Source organism: Schistocerca gregaria, chromosome 1, assembly GCF_023897955.1.
Source record: "Schistocerca gregaria isolate iqSchGreg1 chromosome 1, iqSchGreg1.2, whole genome shotgun sequence".
In the NCBI taxonomy this organism is placed as follows: domain Eukaryota; kingdom Metazoa; phylum Arthropoda; class Insecta; order Orthoptera; family Acrididae; genus Schistocerca; species Schistocerca gregaria.
In genome coordinates, this window is record NC_064920.1 from 424,703,418 (window position 1) to 424,725,594 (window position 22,177).

Sequence of the window (22,177 nt, forward strand, 5' to 3'; positions counted from 1 at the left end):
GCTGACAGCATTTGTATAAACCTCCTTGGCTTCTTGGGAGAATGTTTGTGCCTCATCAACTGGCTTTACATTTCACAACTGACATGCTTCACCCAAGTCTTGTCCCAGTCATGATAAGATTGATAACTTTGTTACCATTTTTCTTGTAATCTTCTGTACAATCAGTGCTGCAACCAATCTGTTCCTTTGTGACCTTCTGTTAGGAGACTGGGAACCCACATAACATAAAATTTGTGTTAATGAAGCTTCTCTGGCAAAATTTCATGCACCAAACCTCATGAAATTTGTGAAAAATGTTATGAAAATTCCATAATCATGAAATGGCAATTTTTATGAATGTTGTTGATTTTCATCTCCACATCTCCAGTTCATCAATCAGAAGGCTAGGCCTACCACTGCAGTCCTCATTGTAGACACTAGTATGGCCATTTTTAAAATCAATGCAACAGTCTCACTCAGCTTTCACTCATTATTCCTTTTCAGTACATATCACAAAGATTGCGATAAATTTTAATTGGTTTGCAGTTTTTTGGCAACAAAAACCTAATCACAGAATGCATGTCACAAGTGGCAGGATTGTTTAATGCAGCACACATTTTAATGCATCACAGAAAACAAAGTAACAGAGACACAGACCACAAACTAGCAGTGCTGGATGCGTACTGAGTGTAGGAACACTATGGCTCCAAGATGGCACCTGTAGCCCTACCCATAGCCATGACAGAGTGAAACATCTGTTACTTTCTGGACAGCCCTTGTACATTCTAGAGTAGTAATGATTAAAAACTTGAGAAAACCGTAGTATCAGAGAAATGAATTTGGTAGTTCCCTAGTTCCAGTGCATTATCTGCTACTGCTGATTTATCTGTGTTGCCCACACGACAATTGCTCTTGTTTACCTTAAAGTGAGTGTTTATGTTTCGTTTTGTAGTTCCTATGTACACTTGACCTCATGTGCAGGGGATTTTATATACTTCTACTGTGGCAAGCACAGAGCATAGGTCCTTTACAGCGTTCAAATATTCAAGTGTCTTTCTTTTTAAGTTAAGTACAATGGTACTCTGCTATGTCATCTGTAACCATTTAGTTGGTTCTTTTTCCTTATACGCTACAGACCTTTTGGGTGTAGTGCTCTATTTATCACTTTGTCAAAGTAGCTGTTTCTTCTGAATGCAATTCTTAAATAATCAAGCTCATCCCCCATGTATTGTGGTTTGCAGATTCTTTCAGCCTGGTCCACCTATGTCACCAGCACTGGAAGACAAAACATTAGGTAGAGATACAATATGCTTTGAACCACAGCCTAATGCCTTTAAAAATCACAAAAAATGCAAATACCAGTCATGAAATCCAGCACTGAATGGTTATTGCTTGTCATACTGGACTCTTACCATGTAGGATTAGTAGAGGAAAGAGAAACGATCCAAAGAATTGCATTTTTCCAAGGATATACTTAACAAGTATGAGAGCATCCCAGAGATGCTCATCAAATTATAGTGGCAGAAGGCTCAAGAGAAGAGTTGCCTGTCACTGAAACGTTTGCTTTTAAAATTCTGAGTATGTTCCTGGAAGAATCAGGTAACATATTACTTCCTCTCATGCCAGTCTCACACAAAATGAGCAAGATGGGAATATCTACATCTACATCTACATCTACATCCATACTCCGCAAGCCACCTGACGGTGTGTGGCGGAGGGTACCCTGAGTACCTCTATCGGTTCTCCCTTCTATTTCAGTCTCGTATTGTATGTGGAAAGAAGGATTGTCGGTATGCTGCTGTGTGGGCTCTAATCTCTCTGATTTTATCCTCATGGTCTCTTCGCAAGATATACGTAGGAGGGAGCAATATACTGCTTGACTCTTCGGTGAAGGTATGTTCTCGAAACTTTAACAAAAGCCCGTACCGAGCTACTGAGCGTCTCTCCTGCAGAGTCTTCCACTGGAGTTTATCTATCATCTCCGTAACGCTTTCGCAATTACTAAATGATCCTGTAACGAAGCGCGCTGCTCTCCGTTGGATCTTCTCTATCTCTTCTATCAACCCTACCTGGTGCGGATCCCACACTGCTGAGCAGTATTCAAGCATTGGGTGAACAAGCGTACTGTAACCTACTTCCTTTGTTGTCGGATTGCATTTCCTTAGGATTCTTCCAATGAATCTCAGTCTGGCATCTGCTTTACCGACGATCAACTTTATATGATCATTCCATTTTAAATCACTCCTAATGAGTACTCCCAGATAATTTATGGAATTAACTGCTTCCAGTTGCTGACCTGCTATTTTGTAGCTAAATGATAAGGGACCTATCTTTCTATGTATTCGCATCACATTACACTTGTCTACATTGAGATTCAATTGCCATTCCGTGCATCATGCGTCAATTCGCTGCAGATCCTCCTGCATTTCAGTACAATTTTCCATTGTTGCAACCTCTCGATACACCACAGCATCATCTGCAAAAAGCCTCAGTGAACTTCCGATGTCATCCAGCAGGTCATTTATGTATATTGTGAATAGCAACGGTCCTATGACACTCCCCTGCGGCACACCTGAAATCACTCTTACTTCGGAAGACTCGAACTATCAGTTTAATAAGCCACGGCTGCAAAATACTAACGCGAATTCTTTACAGACGAATGGAAAAACTGGTAGATGCAGACCTCGGGGAGGATCAGTTTGGATTCCGTCGAAATGTTGGAACACGTGAGGCAATACTGACCTTACGACTTATCTTAGAAGAAAGATTAAGAAAAGGCAAACCTACGTTTCTAGCATTTGTAGACTTAGAGAAAGCTTTTGACAATGTTGACTGGAATACTCTTTTTCAAATTCTAAAGGTGGCAGGGGTAAAATACAGGGAGCGAAAGGCTATTTACAATTTGTACAGAAACCAGATGGCAGTAATAAGAGTCAAGGGGCATGAAAGGGAAGCAGTGGTTGGGAAAGGAGTGAGACAGGGTTGTAGCCTCTCCCCGATGTTATTCAATCTGTATATTGAGCAAGCAGTAAAGGAAACAAAAGAAAAATTTGGAGTAGGTATTAAAATTCATGGAGACGAAGTAAAAACTTTGAGGTTCGCCGATGACATTGTAATTCTGTCAGAGACGGCAAAGGACTTGGAAGAGCAGTTGAACGGAATGGACAGTGTCTTGAAAGGAGGATATAAGATGAACATTAACAAAAGCAAAACGAGGATAATGGAATGTAGTCAAATTAAATCGGGTGATGCTGAGGGAATTAGATTAGGAAATGAGACACTTAAAGTAGTAAAGGAGTTTTGCTATTTAGGAAGTAAAATAACTGATGATGGTCGAAGTAGAGAGGATATAAAATGTAGACTGGCAATGGCAAGGAAAGCGTTTCTGAAGAAGAGAAATTTGTTAACATCGAATATAGATTTATGTATCAGGAAGTCGTTTCTGAAAGTATTTGTTTGGAGTGTAGCCATGTATGGAAGTGAAACATGGATGATAACTAGTTTGGACAAGAAGAGAATAGAAGCTTTCGAAATGTGGTGCTACAGAAGAATACTGAAGATAAGGTGGATAGATCACGTAACTAATGAGGAGGTATTGAATAGGATTGGGGAGAAGAGAAGTTTGTGGCACAACTTGACTAGAAGAAGGGATCGGTTGGTAGGACATGTTTTGAGGCATCAAGGGATCACAAATTTAGCATTGGAGGGCAGCGTGGAGGGTACAAATCGTAGAGGGAGACCGAGAGATGAGTACACTAAGCAGATTCAGAAGGATGTAGGTTGCAGTAGGTACTGGGAGATGAAGCAGCTTGCACAGGATAGAGTAGCATGGAGAGCTGCATCAAACCAGTCTCAGGACTGAAGACAACAACAACATCGGAAGACTTCTCTCCATTGAGAATGACATGCTGTGTTCTGTTATCTAGGAACTCCTCAATCCAATCACACAATTGATCTGATAGTCCGTATGCTCTTACTTTGTTCATTAAACGACTGTGGGGAACTGTGACAAACGCCTTGCGGAGGTCAAGAAACACGGCATCTACCTGTGAACCCGTGTCTAAGGCCCTCTGAGTCTCGTGGACGAATAGCGCGAGCTGGGTTTCACACGACCGTCTTTTTCGAAACCCATGCTGATTCCTACAGAGTAGATTTCTAGTCTCCAGAAAAGACATTATACTCGAACATAATACGTGTTCCAAAATTCTACAACTGATCGACGTTAGAGATATAGGTCTATAGTTCTGCACATCTGTTCGACGTCCCTTCTTGAAAACGGGGATGACCTGTGCCCTTTTCCAATCCTTTGGAACGCTTCGCTCTTCTAGAGACCTACGGTACACCGCTGCAAGAAGGGTAATTCAAGTAGTTTATAGGAGCTTATTGATAGTCATTTCCGTTCACCAATCATGACTGTAGTAGGAATGAAAGTAGATTACAGTGGTACCAGAAGTACCCACGGATACGAAAAGTTGGCTTGTGGAATACAGGTCTTGATATATGCTTTGTATGGCAGCACAGAAAAACATCTTTAATGTTTTGAATGTTTTCAGTTATCTATTTTTTCACAAGTTAAGTAAAAAAAGTTTCCCCTCAACAAATCACAGCCTTCTGTCTCCTTTGATGGAAGTTCTTACAGTAACTGCATCACTTCCCTCTAGTAATATCCATTTTTGTCTTATTTTTCAGATGCACTTCTACCACTGGTAACTTTTTTTATACAAACAATTAATCTTGCTTCCATTAAATATATACCTGTTAACTAAGCAGTGCGTAAAACTAATATTATGTGTAAATATGCTTATCACTTTGAGTAAGACAGCAATAAATCACAAGAAATTTTCTGCTGTAATAAAATCTCTGAGTTATAGGAAAAACAGAAACACTTTTCTATCTGAGTCTCTCAAATGCGTAACATGCTACTATATTAAAAATAATTTTTTCTATTATACAGATAACATATGTTGTTGAGAATCTAATGTAGGGTGGAATCATATGTGCCCAAACTTGGCAACATACCTACAGGAGTACCACTGGGAATCCCATACCAACTGTTTGCAAGACTTCCTGCAACTTCTCCACTTTTGACAATTCTTGGTAGTATATGGGTTGGAAATCCAGCATTATGTAAAATATCAGTATTCCATTCAGATGTATTTGTGTCAAAATAGCCCCACATTGCAGCATTCTGCACAGACATAACAGGCTTATCCATATCACATAACATGGCCACTGCAAAATCCTGAACTGTTCCAGCACAATTATATCTGTCAAGTTTATCAGGTCTGGAAATAAATCAGAGAAGTTTAGCCAGTTTTGAGAAAATAATACATCACTATGAGAAAGTACAAACTAGTACTGTTATAATCAATTGAGGCTAAACTAAATTGTGCTCATTAATAATTTTTGAGAACAGTAGGCCCATCCTCATTCAAAACAATCTTCCTCTAATTTCACTGTACAATTATGTGAGAAATAGGTTAGTTGCAAAATTTTTGGATGCTCACAAAAGTATATTTTCATAAGCTAGCAGTACCAGAGATTTGGATACATAATTTAATTTGTAGCAAATCAGCATTTGTGGTTCACAGTTCAGCCAAAGTATACATCCCCCCTAAATTTCATTGTATATCTACACAAATAAAAGTGTGTTTTTGAGAATTTTTGGGAGCTACCATTATCCTTTGGACAATCTATAGGCAAACTGTAACAAATCAGCATTTGTGATTCAGTCACTGTAGTAGATTTTCTAATTAATGTATTGTGTTACATTTATTTTCCCCTTTAAGAGAGGTAGTCCCATATATTATCTGCATTTATCATAAATTACCTCTGGTTTTGAGTTTGCTAACAAATATATTTAAGTTCACAAGACATGGACGGCACCTCAACAGGTATGGGAAGGTGAGGCTTGCAGAGCTTATAGGTGACAGTGTAGTGGGTAGTGGTGGGGCACTCAAGGAAAAATTTCTGTAGTAGTTGGTGTTAGAGCTACAACTTTCCTTAAATTGAAGTCAGATGACAGGTATACCTGTTTAAAGGAAGTCCTTCTAACAAAGTAATCACCTTCAGAGGTGGTCAAGTACCCAAATAGAGAAGGAAGTAGCATATTTAATCAAAGTAGAAGAGGTAGCAGAGATTAAGTCAGTAAATTGCTTACAGATGTTGACTTTGATATTATTGGTGTATCGGAGCATCACTTAATGATTTGGCAGATCAGAGGCTTTCTTTACAGGATACAGATTAGCTGGCTGTTTTTCAAGCAAGTCTTTGTGGAATGGGGGAGTGGCCATTTATGTAAATATCAGTATCCCATTTGAGCCCATGGACGTATCACGGCACTGCACTAAACAGGTATTTGAATTTTGCGCAGGGTCAGTTGAATTTAGTGAAACAAAACTTCTAATAATTGTTGTTTATTAGTCCCCTATCTCTGACTTCAAAGCATTCCTGCTCAAGCTAGAGAGGGTTCTTGGTTAACTTTATACGAAGTATACCAAAAATTAGTTATATGTGGTGACTTCAATATTATTTTGCATACGATTAACCAAGAAAAAGGATGTAGGTAGATCTCATAAACTCATATGATTTCATGCTGACTGTATTTCTTCCAACCAGGATGCAGGGGAATAGTAGCACACCCATAGATAATAGTTTTATTCATTCTTCATTACTAGATAAGCACTGTGTTAGTATAGGGGTGAATGGCCTTTCAGACCGTGATGCACAAATTTTAACACTAAATGTTATATATAATTACAAATTATGTAGGAAATCTAATCCAATGGCAATACAGAGTTTCTTAACATTGTTAAGAAACAAGAGCACAGGATGTTTATAGTGCTGATAATACAGATGACAAACACAATGCTTTCCTCAACCATTTCTCATACTCTTTGAGAGTTGCTTTTTATTAGAATGCTCTAAACAGGTTACTAGCAGTAAAAGGTAGTCTGGGTGGCTGACTAGTCGGATAAGAATATAATGCAGAACAAAACAGGAATTATATCAAAATGTTAGAAGTAGTCACAATCAAGCTACAGTAGCCCATTACAAACAGTATTTTAAGGTGCTTAAAAATGTTATCACGAAGGCAAAGAGTATGTGGTACACAAATAGACTAGCTAATTCTCCGGTTAAAATTAAAACCATATGGTCAGTTGTGAAGGAAGTCTCTGGTCAGCATTACAAGGTCAACGATATTACGTCAGTTCGTAGTAAAAATATTTCTGATATTGATAAGTCAGATATATGTACAGTATTTAGCAATCATTTTCTGAGCATTTCTGGTGAATTAAATAAGAACTCAGTTTCTAGAGGGAATCATATAACTCTCTTAGAAAATGCCTTTCCGAGACTGATGTCTGAAATACTCATTGTGATACTGACAAGTGGGAAATAGAGTCAATTATTAAATCACTGAAGACTAAGGACTTTTATGGATATGGTGGAGTGCCTCGAAGAATATTAAAGTAATGTGCTGCACATGTTAGTTCTGCACCTAGCCATATTTGTAATTTTTCCTTTAAGAATGGTCAGTTTCCTGAATGATTAAAGTACTCAGTAGCAAATCTCCTTCATAAAAAGGGACAAAGGGATATTCTAGACAATTTTAGACCTGGTTCTATGCAATCCGTGTTTGCCAAAGTTATTGAAAAGGCTGTGTCTGCAATGATAATTGAACATTTTATATCACATAATTTGCTATCAAATGTACAGTTCGGCTTTAGAAGTAGTTTAACTGAAAATGGTATATTCTCTTTCCTCTGTGAAGTACTGAATGGATTAAACAAAAGGTTCAAATGCTAGGCATATCTTTTGATTTAACTAAGGTGTTTGATTATATTGATCACAAAATATTGCTGCAAAAGCTGGACCATTATGGAATATGGGGAGTACCCCATAATTGGTTCACGTCTCACTTTAACATCAGACAGCAAAAGGTCATTATTCACAGTGTTGAGAGTAGCTGTGTTATGGGGTCTGAGAGGGGCACAGTCAAAGGGGGGATGCCCCAGGGATCAGTGTTGGGGCCACTCCTATTCCTTATTTATATAAATGATCTGCCCTTTAGCATTACAGGTAATTCTAAAATATTTCTGTTTGCTGATGACACTAACTTGGTAGTAAAGGATGCTGTGTGCAACATTGCCTCTGTTTCAAATAGTGTAGTTCATGACATAGGTTCATGGCTTGTAGAAAATAAACTAATGCTAAATTACAGTAAGACTCAGTTTTTACAGTTTCTAACACATAATTCAACAAACCCGACATTTTAATTTCAGAGAATGAGCATATGATAGTGAAAACGAACAGTTCAAATTTCTAGGTGTTCAGATAGATAGTAAACTGTCGTGGATAGCCCACGTTCAGGATCTTGTTCAGAGATTTAATGCGGCCATTTTTACTATTCAAACAGTATCTGAAGTAAGCGATCATTCGACATGAATTTGTTTATTTTCATTCACTTATATCACATGGTATTATATTTTGGCACAACTCTTCCCATTGTCAAAGGATATTTTTGGCTCAGAAATTGGCAGTTTGTGCAATAAGTGGTGTAAGTTCACTACTCTGTGTATTCTGACATTGAGCTCTCAATATGTACATTCTTCACTGTTGTTTCTTGTTAACAATATCAGCTTATTCCCAAGAATTAGCACCTTTCACTCAGTTAATACTAGGCAGAAATCCAATCTGTATTTGGATCACACTTTCTTGACACTCATGCAGAAAGGTGTGCAGTGTACTGCTGCATCCATTTTCAATAAGCTACCACAAGAATACAAAGATCTTATCAGTAATCCACATGCTTTCAAATCAAAAGTGAAGAGTTTCCTCATGAATCACTCCATAATCTGTCGAGGAGTTCCTTGAAAAATTAAGCTGATTCCTATGTTATATTGTCGATTGCATTCACTTAAACTTATGGCTTGACTTTTTTTGGGTTCATAAACTTTTTATTTCATCTGTTCTAACTTTTATCTTATAGTTTTGTGTACTGACATGTTCCATGACCTTGGACATCTGCTCCACAATTTAGTTCTATGGAACTAGATGTGTAAATAAATAAATAAAAAACACAAAAATGTTTTAGGAAACTAGAAATTTTACCAGAAGTTCTTGTGTCACCATGATAGAATCTTGTTTTGCATATCTGCTTCACTTCTTACATGGAATTAACAGCCTTTTAGCTAAACAGATTAAAAGATACTCAGCAGGTTCAATTTAAAGTTATTTGTACATTACACCAGCCAAAATGCAGCCTGACTGTGAATGCTGTTCTCAAACATGGGATGAGTTGGTTGACATTCATAACCAGCAGGAAATTGCCCTGACAACGGTCAAATGATTGGCACCTGCTTTGAATTGGTGTGTTGGAAGAACTTCCAAGGTTCGTGTACCATGATACCTGTACCAGAGGTACTATCCTCTCCCATGGATCCAGCCTCCTCTGCAGAAAGTACAGGATCTCTCATTACCCATCCCCTTGACTGTGAGTGGCATGTCAATGGTAGATCTGGGCATCCTGTACAGTGAGGATGGGGAACAGCAAGGACTCAGGGTGTGCTATGCAATATAGCTGAGGTGCTATGGTTTCACTGAAACTAGAGCCAGTGGGACTCACTTCATCTGTTTTGGGGAAACCTGGTTTGTCCAGTGTCAGGAGGAGGAAAATGCAAAAGCATAGGGGTCTATTAATCATTGGCAGTTCAAACTTACAGCAAGTGATGCCCTTAGGGAAATGGCAGCAACGGACAGGAAAGAACACCAGGTGCAAACAGTATATATGCCTGGAGGCCTCATTCATCTTGCTGAAGAGGCTATTCTGGGAGCCATTGAGGGAACAGGGTGCAACTAGCTACAAATTGTGGTGCATGTTGGAACAAATGATGCCTGTTGTCTGGGCTCTGAGATCATTCTTGGGTCATTCCAGCAACTGGCAGAGAAGGTTAACCAACCTTGCGCATGGAGTTTCAAAGAAGCTCATGATTTGTAGCGTTTTTCTCAGCACTGATCATGTTGCTTTGATTTTGTATATCGAAAGGTTAGGCAAATGGCAAGTGGAGGTGGTGTATTTATCACAGCAGACAAGAAACTTAAATCCACCAAGACAGAAACTGAGGCTACACGTGAGATTATTTGGACAAGACTTAGTAACTGGGGTGGGCATAAAATGATAAGTGGATCCTTCTATTGTTCACCAGGCTCATCTCTTGATGTAACCAAAAACTTTAGACAAAACCTCAGTTGACTTACATGTAAATTCTCCAGTCCTACTGTAATCATCAGTGGAGATTTTAATCAACCAACCATTAATTGGGAAAATTACAGTTTTGTTAGTGGTAGGCATGATAAGACATCTGTGAAACTTTACTAAATGCCTTCCCTGAAAACCACCTACAACAGATGGTTAAGAACCCCACTTATGGTGGAAATATATTGGATCTAATGGCAACAAATAGACCTGACTTATTTGAGAACGTCCACATCATAACTGATATCAGAGACCATGATGCGGTTGTGGCAACAATGATTACCAAAGTACAAAGGACAACTAAAACAAGCAGAAAGATATATATGCTTAGTAAACAAGATCAAGAATCAGCAGAGTTGTATCACAATGAGGACCTTGAAACTTTCAGCACAGGTCAAGAGCATGTAGAAGAACTCTGGTTCAACTTTAAAAGAATAGTTGACTACACACTGGATAGATATGTACCCAGTAGAACAGTTCATAATGGGAGGGTACCTCTATAGTAAACAGTCACTGTAAAGAAACTTCTAAAGAAACAGACATTGCTGCATAGTAGCTGCAAAACAAAGTGTAGGGCTATTGATAGAGAGATGCTGAATTAAACGTGTCTGGCTGTCAAAAGAGCAATACACGATACCTTCAGTGACTACCATGGCAGAATATTGTATAATGACATTTCACAAAATCCAAAGGAATTCTGGTGATATGTAAAGGCTGTTAGTGGCAAAAAAGTCAGTGTCCAGTCACTAATTAATGAGATAGGAACTGAAATTGAGGGTAGCAAAGCAAAAGCTAAAATGCTTAACTCCATTTTCAAATCTTACTGTACAAAGAAAAACCCAGGAGAATTGCCGCAATTTAATCCTCATACCACTGAAATGATGAACGAAGTAATTATTAGTATCAGTGATGTTGAGAAACAGCTGAAATCATTACAACTGAACAAATCTCCAGGTTCTGATGAAATTACTGTCAGATTGTATACTGAATATGTGACTGAGTTATCCCCTCTTCCAACTATGACCTATAATGGATCCCTCGAACAAAAAACTGTGCGCAGTTCTTGGAAAATGGCACAGGTCACATCCTGTATGGAAGAAGTGATCCACAAAACTAACATCCAATATCCTTGATGTCAGTTTGTTGTAGAATCTTAGAACATATTCTCATCTCAAACATAATGATGCATCCTGAACATACTGACATCCTCTATGCAAACCAGAGTGGATTTCGAAAACATCGATCATGCAAAACCAAACCCGCACTTTTCTCATATGACATATTGCAAGTTTTAGATTACGGCAACCAGCTAAACGTAGTGTTTCTCAATTCCCAAAAGCATTTGATTCAATACCACACCTATGTTCATTGTTAAAAGTTTGATCATACAGGGTATCAAGTGAAATCTATGACAGGATTGAGGACGTTTTGGTAGGGAGGACACAGCAACTTATCTTAGGTGGAGAGTCTTCATCAGATGTAGAAGCAACTTTGGGTGTGACCCAGGGAAGTGTGTTTGGACCCTTGCTGTTTATGTTGTATATTTAATGACCTTAAGGATAGAATAATAGTAAAATCAGACTCTTTGAAGATGATGCAATTATCTATAAAGAAGCACTAACTGAGAGAAGCTCCTTAAATATTCAGTCAGATCTTGATAAGATTTCAACATGATGCAGATATTGGCAACTTGCTCTAAATGTTCAGAAATGTAAAATTTTGCACTTCACAAAATGAAAAGTTGTAGTATCCTATGACTATAATATAATATCAATGAGTCACTGTCAGAATTGGCCAACTCATACAAATACCTTGGTTTAACACTCTGTGGGGATATAAAATGGAATGATTCGATAAGTTCAGTCATGGGTAAAGAGGTGCTAGACTTAGGTTTATTGATAAAATATTGGGAAAGTGCAATCAGTCAACAAAAGAGGTTGCTTACAAATCACTTGTGCAACCGGTTGTAGAATATTGGCCAAGTGTGTGTGACCCATGCCACATAGGACTATGAGGGGATATTGAACGTATACAGAGAAGGGCAGCATGAATGGTTACAGGTTCATTTAATCCATGGGAGACAGTCACAGAGATACTGAAGGAACTGAACTGGCACACACTTGAACACTGATGTATACTATCCCAACAAAGTCTATTAACAACGTTTTAAGAACCGAATTTAGATGATTACTCTAGGAATGTTCTACAACGCCCTATGTGTCGCTCACAAAGGGATTGTGAGGATAAGATGAGAATAATTACTGCATGCACTGGGACATTCAGACAATCATTCTTCCTGTGATCTATACGTGAATGGGACAGGAAGAAACCCTAACAACTGGCACAGTGGGTTTTATTCTCTGCTGAGCATCTCATGGTGGTTTGCAGAGTATAAATGTAGATATACTAGATGCAAGAGGAAATGAGGTGTGTGTGTGGGGGGGGGGGGGGGGGGGGGGGGAGGGGGGGGATGGGTAAATGAGAGAGAGAGAGAGAGAGAGAGAGAGTGATTATAAAATATTTCAAAATATAAATTCAAATTTAACTCAAGAAATGCCAGAAATGTCTGCTTAATATTTTAAACTTATCACTCTAATTTAGACATTTCTTCAACAACAAAATGGTACAAACACTGGACGCATTGAGAAGAAGATTCATGCGTACAAGAGGTAGAACATTATCTTGTGTTAAGCTTCGGAGGCAAAACATACATCGAAAGCATTAAGAACAACATGTTCAATTTCTGATGGATAGCAAATTAAACATGAAAGTAGCTATCAATTTTCAGTAATATTTTTTGTAAATGTCAAGAAGCATCACTTCAATTACTTCCAATAAATTTTAAAATGTATGGAAATCTGCAGAGTTGTTGGTGTGTTCAGTTCAATTTTCAAGATTGTTTGGAAAAAGGGGTAAAACCCCTCTCTAACCTTGGCTTTTTCCTGGGAAAACGTGTGAATTAATTTCTTTTGCATTTAAATTCATTAACAACACCTCATATTAAAAATGAGCTGAGATTTATCATCTGCATATAATACTGACCAAAGGATGGACCTAATTCAATATACACACACATCTTCCACAGTGATCAGGAAGTTCTGAGATACCAAGACTGAACAACAGTCATAACTATCTTTTACCTTACTGTTAATGCACAAAGATGATGGGAGAACACCCCCGTTATACATGTATATTAATGTTGGAAAATTGATGCTTTTATCAAGTAGTTGAAGACCACGTCCTTGATGCTGTCAGTGCAGAAGAACCTGGGTTCAAATCCTGGAAGCTCCTTACTCTTTTTCTGAGGCAGGGACATCTGTAATGGGATCCACTCAGACTCGTGAGACAAAATGAGGAGCTGCTTGAATAAAGCAGTGGCGTCATTTGGATCGATCTACTGGTACTGGCAATAATAGCTGAAAAGATTGGTGATGTGCTGATCACACATCCCATGATCCCATAAAACTGTACAATTTAAAAAATGAAAAAAAACATCATATCTTATGACTACAGTATCAACAAATCACAGCTGGAATTGGTACACTCATATAAAAATCCAGAGCGTAGCACTTTGTAGTCACATGAAATGGAATGATCACATAGACTTAGTCATGGTTAAAGCAGATAGCAGACTTTGGTTTATTGGTAGAATACTGGGAAATGCAATTAGTTTATAAAGAAGATTGCTTACAAATCATTCATGTGACACATCCTAGAATATTGTTCAAGTGTGAGTTACCTGTACCTATAGGACTAACAAAGGATATTGAACATATACAAAGAAGGGCAGCATGAATGTTCACAGGTTTCTTTGGCCCAATGCAGAGTGTCACAGAGATGCTGAAAGAACTAAACTGGCACACACCTGAAGATAGTTTATGTATACCCTGAGAAAGCATACTCACTGAGTTTCAGGAACCGATTTTAAATGATGAGCCTAGTAACAAACTAAAACCCACTACATATAACTCCCATAGGGATCACAAGGACAAGATTAGATTAATTACAGCACACACAGAGGCACTTAAACAGTCATTCTTCTTGCACTCCACAGATGAATGGAATACAAAAAAAGCCGCCATAACTGGTACAATGGGATGTATCATCTGCCATGCACTTTGCAGTGGTTTGCAGGGTATAGATGTAGACACCATCTCGTACGTAGCAATTGGTCAGTTTGAACAGGCTTAAGGCCTAATTAGTGAGTGTTGTTTATACTTATGTTTATCAAAATGTAACAACTTATCCATTCACAGGATGCTATGCACAACATTCTACAATCAGTTGTAGAATATTGGCCAAGTGTGTGGGACCTGTACCACAAGGAATGTATACAGAGAAAGGTAACATGAATGGTTACAGGTTCATTTAATTCATGGGAGACAATCACAGAGGTACTGAAGGAACTGAACTGGCAGGCACTTGAAGAAAGATGTAAACTATCCCAACAAAGTCTATTAACAAAGTTTTAAGAGCTGGATTTAGATGATTACTCTAGGAATAGTCTACAACCCCCTATGTATCACTTGCAAAGGGATTGAGAGGATAAGATGAAAATAATTACACTGAGGCATTCAAACAATCATTCTTTCTGTGATGCATACATGAATGGGACAGGAAGAAACCCTAACGACTGATACAGTGGGCTGTATTCTCTGCTGTGTTATATTGTTACTGTTTTAAATCACTTGTCAGGCTACTGAATAATTTAACACTTGAGTGTGAAACACCTTTTTAGCACAATACTGTTTGAGACTGAGAAAGGTTGGTTTGTGGGGGTTAAAGGGACGAGACTGCTACAGTCATTGGTCCCTTTTTCCAAGTACTAAAAACACCCACAGAGAATAAAAACGATCAACAGATGAGAAGACAGACGACACAGAACAAGAGAAACGTAGACAAAGACCAGACAAGACGAACTAAAATCACACAGAGTGTGATGGTGGTTGGCCGACCATACAAACAAAAAGGGAAAAGCCAACCACTGAGAAACAAATGGAGGGGGGGCAGACAAATCGTAGGCCATAGGCCAGAATCAACACAAAAAACACACACACTTACATTAAGCGATAAAATCCTCCTGCCCGAATAAAATGCAAAAGAGCGCAGAGAGCGTATCAGGCACTGCAAAAGTCTGCCTGAGCACAGTTAAAAGGGCGCACTCCAACAGAATATGGACCACCGTCAAGGATGCCCCACAATGACAAAGAGGTGGATCCTCACGACACAGTAAATAACTGTGCGTCAGTCGGGTGTGGCCAATGTGGAGCCGACAAAGGACGACTGAGTCCCTGCGGTTGGCTGGCATGGATAACTGCCACACGTCTCCTTGATACGACGGAGTTTGTTTGGCATGGGCAGGTTGCGCCAATCAGTGTCCCATAAATCAACAACTTTGAGGCGTAATAGTGCCCGCAAATCAGTTGCCGGGAGCGGATATACTCTAGGGCTCGAAAGATGGCGACCAGCTTAGCAGTGTAAACGCTGCAGCCAGCCGGCAATGAATGTTGTTCACAATGTTCCCCTAGAGTTAGCACATAACCGACACGACCAGTAACCATCGAACTGTCAGTGTAGACAACGCCAGAGCCCTGATACGTGACTAAGATGGAATAAAAGCGGCAGCGGAAGGCCTCCGGAGGGACTGAATCCTTCGGGCCCTGTGCCAACTCAAGCTGAAGGCAAGGGGGAGGCACACACCACGGGGGTGTATGCAGAGGGGCCCAGAAAGTAGGTGGAACAGGGAAAAACCCAAGCCCAGAGAGAAGCTCTTTGACACGTACGGCGATCGGACAACCCGACCAGGGCCGACGTTCTGGCAGATGGACGACTGACTGCAGAAACAAGACAAAGTAATTTGGATGGCCAGGCAAGCTAAAAACATGGGCAGCATAAGCAACCAGTAATTGTTGGCGTCGTAACTGCAGGGGAGGGATACCTGCCTCCACTAGTATGCTGTCCACAGGGCTGGTCCGGAAGGCACCAGTGGCAAGTCGTATCCCACTGTGAAGTATTGAGTCCAGCACCCGCAATGTAGATGGGGATGCTCGGCCATAAGAAAGACTCCCATAGTCCAGACGGGACTGGATTAACGCCTGGTAAAGCCGTGGTCTAGGGGTAGCGTCTTTTATTCATAATCAAAACGTCTTCGGTCCCGGGTTCGATCCCTGCCACTGCCTAAATTTTGATAAATAATCAGCATTGGCGGCCGAAGACTTCCGGTATAAGAAATCAGCCTCATTCTGCCAACAGCCTTGTCAAAGAGGGCAGAGGAGCAGATAGAGGTTCAGGGCACTCTCTTGTCCTCGGGGTGGGAAATTGCCCCTAAAGGCAGAAGAATCAGCAATGATCAACGACATGAGGATGCACAAGGCAATGGAAACCACTGCATTAAAGACACGTAACGTGTATCCACAGGACATGTGGCCTGTAGTTGAAGAAGTGTCATGATGATCTCTCCATTGGCAAAAGATTCTGGAATAGTCCCCCATTCTGATCTCCGGGAGGGGACTGCCAAGGGGGAGGTTACCATGAGAAAAAGATTGAATAATCAACAAAAGGATAATGTTCTACGAATCGGGGCATGGAATGTCAGAAGCTTGAACGTGGTAGGGAAACTAGAAAATCTGAAAAGTGAAATGCAAAGACTCAATCTAGATATAGTAGGGGTCAGTGAAGTGAAGTGGAAGGAAGACAAGGATTTCTGGTCAGATGAGTATCGGGTAATATCAACAGCAGCAGAAAATGGTATAACAGGTGTAGGATTCGTTATGAATAGGAAGGTAGGGCAGAGGGTGTGTTACTGTGAACAGTTCAGTGACCGGGTTGTTCTAATCAGAATCGACAGCAGACCAACACCGACAACGATATTTCAGGTATACATGCCGACGTCGCAAGCTGAAGATGAACAGATAGAGAAAGTGTATGAGGATATTGAAAGGGTAATGTAATATGTAAAGGAGGGCGAAAATCTAATAGTCATGGGCGACTGGAATGCCGTTGTAGGGGAAGGAGTAGAAGAAAAGGTTACAGGAGAATATGGGCTTGGGACAAGTAATGAAAGAGGAGAAAGACTAATTGAGTTCTGTAACAAGTTTCAGCTAGTAATAGTGAATACCCTGTTCAAGAATCACAAGAGGAGGAGGTATACTTGGAAAAGGCCGGGAGATACGGGAAGATTTCAATTAGATTACATCATGGTCCGACAAAGATTCCGAAATCAGATACTGGATTGTAAAGCGTACCCAGGAGCAGACATAGACTCAGATCACAATATAGTAGTGATGAAGAGTAGGCTGAAGTTCAAGACATTTGTCAGGAAGAATCAATACGCTAAGAAGTGGGATACGGAAGTTCTAAGGAATGATGAGATACGTTTGAAGTTCTCTAACGCTATAGATACAGCAATAAGGAATAGCGAAGTACGCAGCACAGTTGAAGAGGAATGGACATCTCTAAAAAGGGCCATCACAGAAGTTGGGAAGGAAAACATAGGTACAAAGAGGGTAGCTGCGAAGAAACCATGGGTAACAGAAGAAATACTTCAGTTGATTGATGAAAGGAGGAAGTACAAACATGTTCCGGGAAAATCAGGAATACAGAAATACAAGTCGCTGAGGAATGAAATAAATAGGAAGAGCAGGGAAGCTAATACGAAATGGCTGCAGGAAAAATGTGAAGACATCGAAAAAGATATGATTGTCGGAAGGACAGACTCAGCATACAGGAAAGTCAAAACAACCTTTGGTGACATTAAAAGCAACGGTGGTAACATTAAGAGTGCAATGGGAATTCCACTGTTAAATGCAGAGGAGAGAGCAGATAGGTGGAAAGAATACATTGAAAGCCTCTATGAGGGTGTAGATTTGTCTGATGTGATAGAAGAAGAAACAGGAGTCGATTTAGAAGAGATAGGGGATCCAGTATTAGAATCGGAATTTAAAAGAGCTTTGGAGGACTTATGGTCAAATAAGGCAGAAGGGATAGATAACATTCCATCAGAATTTCTAAAATCATTAGGGGAAGTGGCAACAAAATGACTATTCACGTTGGTGTGTAGAATATATGAGTCTGGTGACATACCATCTGACTTTCGGAAAAGCATCATCCACACAATTCCGAAGACGGCAGGAGCTGACAAGTGCGAGAATTATCGCACAATCAGCTTGACACCTCATGCATTGAAGCTGCTTACAAGAATAATATACAGAAGAATGGAAAAGAAAATTGAGAATGCGCTAGGTGACGATCAGTTTGGCTTTAGGAAAAGTAAAGGCATGGGAGAGGCAATTCTGACGTTACGGCTAATAATGGAAGCAAGGCTAAAGAAAAATCAAGACACGTTCATTGGATTTGTCAACCTGGAAAAAGTGTTCAACAATATAAAATGGTGCAAGCTGTTCAAGATTCTGAAAAAAAGTAGGGGTAAGCTATAGGGAGAGACGGGTCATATACAATATGTACAACAACCAAGAGGGAATAATAAGAGTGGACGATCAAGAACGAAGTGCTCGTATTAAGAAGGGAGTAAGACAAGGCTGTAGCCTTTCACCCCTACTCTTCAATCTGTACATCGAGGAAGCAATGATGGAAATAAAAGAAAGGTTCAGGAGTGGAACTAAAATACAAGGTGAAAGGATATCAATGATACGACTCGCTGATGACATTGCTATCCTGAGTGAAAGTGAAGAAGAATTAAATGATCTGCTGAACGGAATGAACAGTCTAATGAGTACACAGTATGTTTTAAGAGTAAATCGGAGAAAGACGAAGGGAATGAGAAGTAGTAGAAATGAGAACAGCGAGAAACTTAACATCAGGATTGATGGTCACGAAGTCAGTGAAGTTAAGGAATTCTGCTACCTAGGCACTAAAATAACCAATGATGGACGGAGCAAGGAGGACATCAAAAGCAGACTCGCTATGGCAAAAAAGGCATTTCTGGCCAAGAGAAGTCTACTAATATGAAATACCGGCCTTAATTTGAGGAAGAAATTTCTGAGGATGTACGTCTGGAGTACAGCATTGTATGGTAGTGAAACATGGACTGTGGGAAAACCGGAACAGAAGAAAATCGAAGCATTTGAGATGTGGTGCTATAGACGAATGTTGAAAATTAGGTGGACTGATAAGGTAAGGATTGAGGAGGTTCTACGCAGAATCAGAGAGGAAAGGAATGTGTGGAAAACACTGATAAGGAGAAGGGACAGGATGATAGGACATCTGCTAAGACATGAGGGAATGACTTCCATGGTACTAGAGGGAGCTGCAGAGGGCAAAAACTGTAGAGGAAGACAGAGATTGGAATACGTCAAGCAAATAATTGAGGATGTAGGTTGCAAGTGCTATGACGAAAAAAAAAAAAAGAGCCATAGGAGAGTAGATCGGTCAGCACCCCACCTGGTGTGGCTCAGGCATCGCAGAGCATTTAGACGCCACCAGCACGCCTGTTTAAGCTGCCAAATATGAGGCAGCTTACTCAACCGGGCATCAAAAACCTATGTGACTCCACCACTGTAAGAAGCTCGCCGTCAAGATAAAGCCACGGCTCCAGGTGAACAGTCCGTCGCCAGCAGAAATGCATAACGCAGGTCTTGGCTGCCAAAAACTGAAAACCATGCGCTACAGCCCAAGACTGCGCCTTGCGGATTACGGCCAATAGCTGACTTCAGCAGCTGCAATGCCAATAGAGCTGTAGTAAAGGCAGAATTCGTCAGCATACAGGGAAGAGGAGACAGAATTTCCCATGGCCGCAGTGAGCCCGTTTATGGCTATTAAAAACAGGCAGACACTTAAAACAGCACCCTGTGGGACACCGTTCTCCTGGACTTGGGAGGAAGGTACGATACGACAGAAAATTCCAGATAAAGATCGGCAGAGGGCCCCGAAGACCCCATCCATGAAGCGTAGAAAGGATGTGATGACGCCGTGTCGTATCATATGCCTTCTGAATGTCGAAAAAGACAGCGACTAGATGCTGACGGCGGGCAAAGGCACTATGGATGGCCGACTCCAGGCTCACCAGATTGTCGGCGGTGGAGCGGCCTTTACGGAATCCACCCTGAGACGGAGCCAGAAGGCCCAGACCTGAGGTGGAGTGACATGGAGGCCAATGGTGGACACATACCGCTCCCAGCACTCCTGCTTGCTTTGGCAGATAAGAAGGCAGGCTCGCGCACGCAGCCGTTTGAAGGTGATTAGGTGGTCAATGGAGGGATGGCACTTGTGACGCTGGAGCGCCCGCCGGCGATCTTTAATCGCTTCAGCGAACTCACGCGACCACCAAGGCACAGTCCGCTGCCGAGGGGACCCAGAAGAACGGGGAATGGCAGATTCAGCGGCAGTAACGATGCCGGTGGTGACCAATTGAACCACTGCATCAATGTCATCGTTAGAGAGAGGCTCAATAGCGGCAGTGGAGGAGAACAAGTCCCAGTCAACCTTATTCAGAGCCCATCTGCAAGGGCGCCCAGAAGACTGATGCTGTGGCAGTGACAGAAAGATCGGAAAGTGGTCACTACCACACTCATGCACTCTCCATTGGACAAACGGTAAGAGGCTAGGGCTACAGATCGAAAGGTCAATGGCGGAGTATGTGCCATGCGCCACACTTAAGTGTGTGAAGACACCATCATTTAATATCGAGAGACCGAGCTGCGCCAATAAATGTTCAATGATGGCGCCTCGACCAGTTGCCACTGACTCACCTCACAGAGGGTTATGGGCATTAAAGTCGCCCAGTAACAAGAAAGGTGGCGGCAATTGGGCTATCAGAGCAGCCAGGACATTCTGTGCGGCATCACCATCCGGTGGAAGGTAAAGACTGCAGACGGTAACAGCCTGTGGCCTGTGGCATCCACACCCAAACAGCGACAGCCTCTAAAGGTGTTTGTAGAGGGACAGACTCGCTGTGACGAGAGTTCAGGACATATATGCCGACGCCACCAGACACCCTTTCATATGCTGCCTGGTTCTCAAAATAACCCTGATAGCCAAGGAGAGCGGGGTTTTGCATTGCCGGAAACCAAGTTTCCTGCAGAGCAATGCAGAGGAAAGGGTGAAGGCTGATAAGTTGGCGGAGCTCAGCTAGATGGTGGAAGAAACCACTGCAGTTCCACTGGAGGATGGTGTTGTCCATGGCTGACGGGACGTGGAAGGCAGATTACACCGCTGGGTCACCTGCTGCCTCCGATTGAGCACCTGGGATACTGCTTTCCATAGCATCTCAGGGACCGGCGAGATCGAGGTCCTCAGCAGATGCCAGAATCTCCACCTCGTCCTCAGATGCAGAGCTTGTAGGAAGCGGTGGGACAGGTGCCACCGCAATGTCGTTAGCCTTGGGGACTTTCTTGTTCTTCTGTTTCTCGCGCTGTGCCTTCGGTGGTTCAGGCTTCACAGGCTTTACTGGGTCAGTCTCAGGTACGGACGACGACCATGAGGCTCGACGACCAGGGACTGGTGGTTGTTACTGCCACTTGCGGGTGTCCGCTTTTCCACTGGTTGGAACTTGCGAAGGGAGGTCCCCAAGGGACCCCTTCCTGGCGAGAGTAGCCGAAGAAGTCTTATACTTCTCCGACTGGGAAGGGGGAGCTGATGTCCCCGATGGTTGGGAGGATGTTGCTCCTGAAGAAGATGGAGCAGGAGCAGCAGGGTGTGACGTGCCCCCCACAACCAAGGGTGCATGACACAGGAGATGGAAGAACCGCCGTTGCAGCAGCGGCGTACATTGACATCATTGGCACAGGATGGAGCCTCTCATATTTCCACCTAGCCTCAGAGTAGGTCAGGTGGTCCAGGGTTTTATATTCCATTATCTTCCGTTCTTTCTGGAAGGTCCTACAGTCCGGCGAGCAGGGGGAATGGTGTTCTTCACAGTTAACACAGATGGGAGGCGGAGCACATGGAGTATTGGGATGCGAAGGACGTCCACAATCTCGACAT

General features: G+C 41.4%; 1 protein-coding gene across 3 annotated transcripts in view; it reads right to left on the reverse strand.

Annotated features, from left to right (window-relative positions):
* The window catches only part of LOC126350882 (sedoheptulokinase-like), a 119,696-nt gene that overhangs the window by 47,479 nt on the left and 50,040 nt on the right, over positions 1-22,177 (reverse strand). For all 3 annotated transcript variants that reach the window (XM_050002557.1, XM_050002556.1, XM_050002555.1), the window contains exon 4: positions 4,999-5,264. In XM_050002557.1, the coding sequence (XP_049858514.1) occupies positions 4,999-5,264 (266 nt within the window). The remainder of the gene's footprint in view (positions 1-4,998; positions 5,265-22,177) is intronic.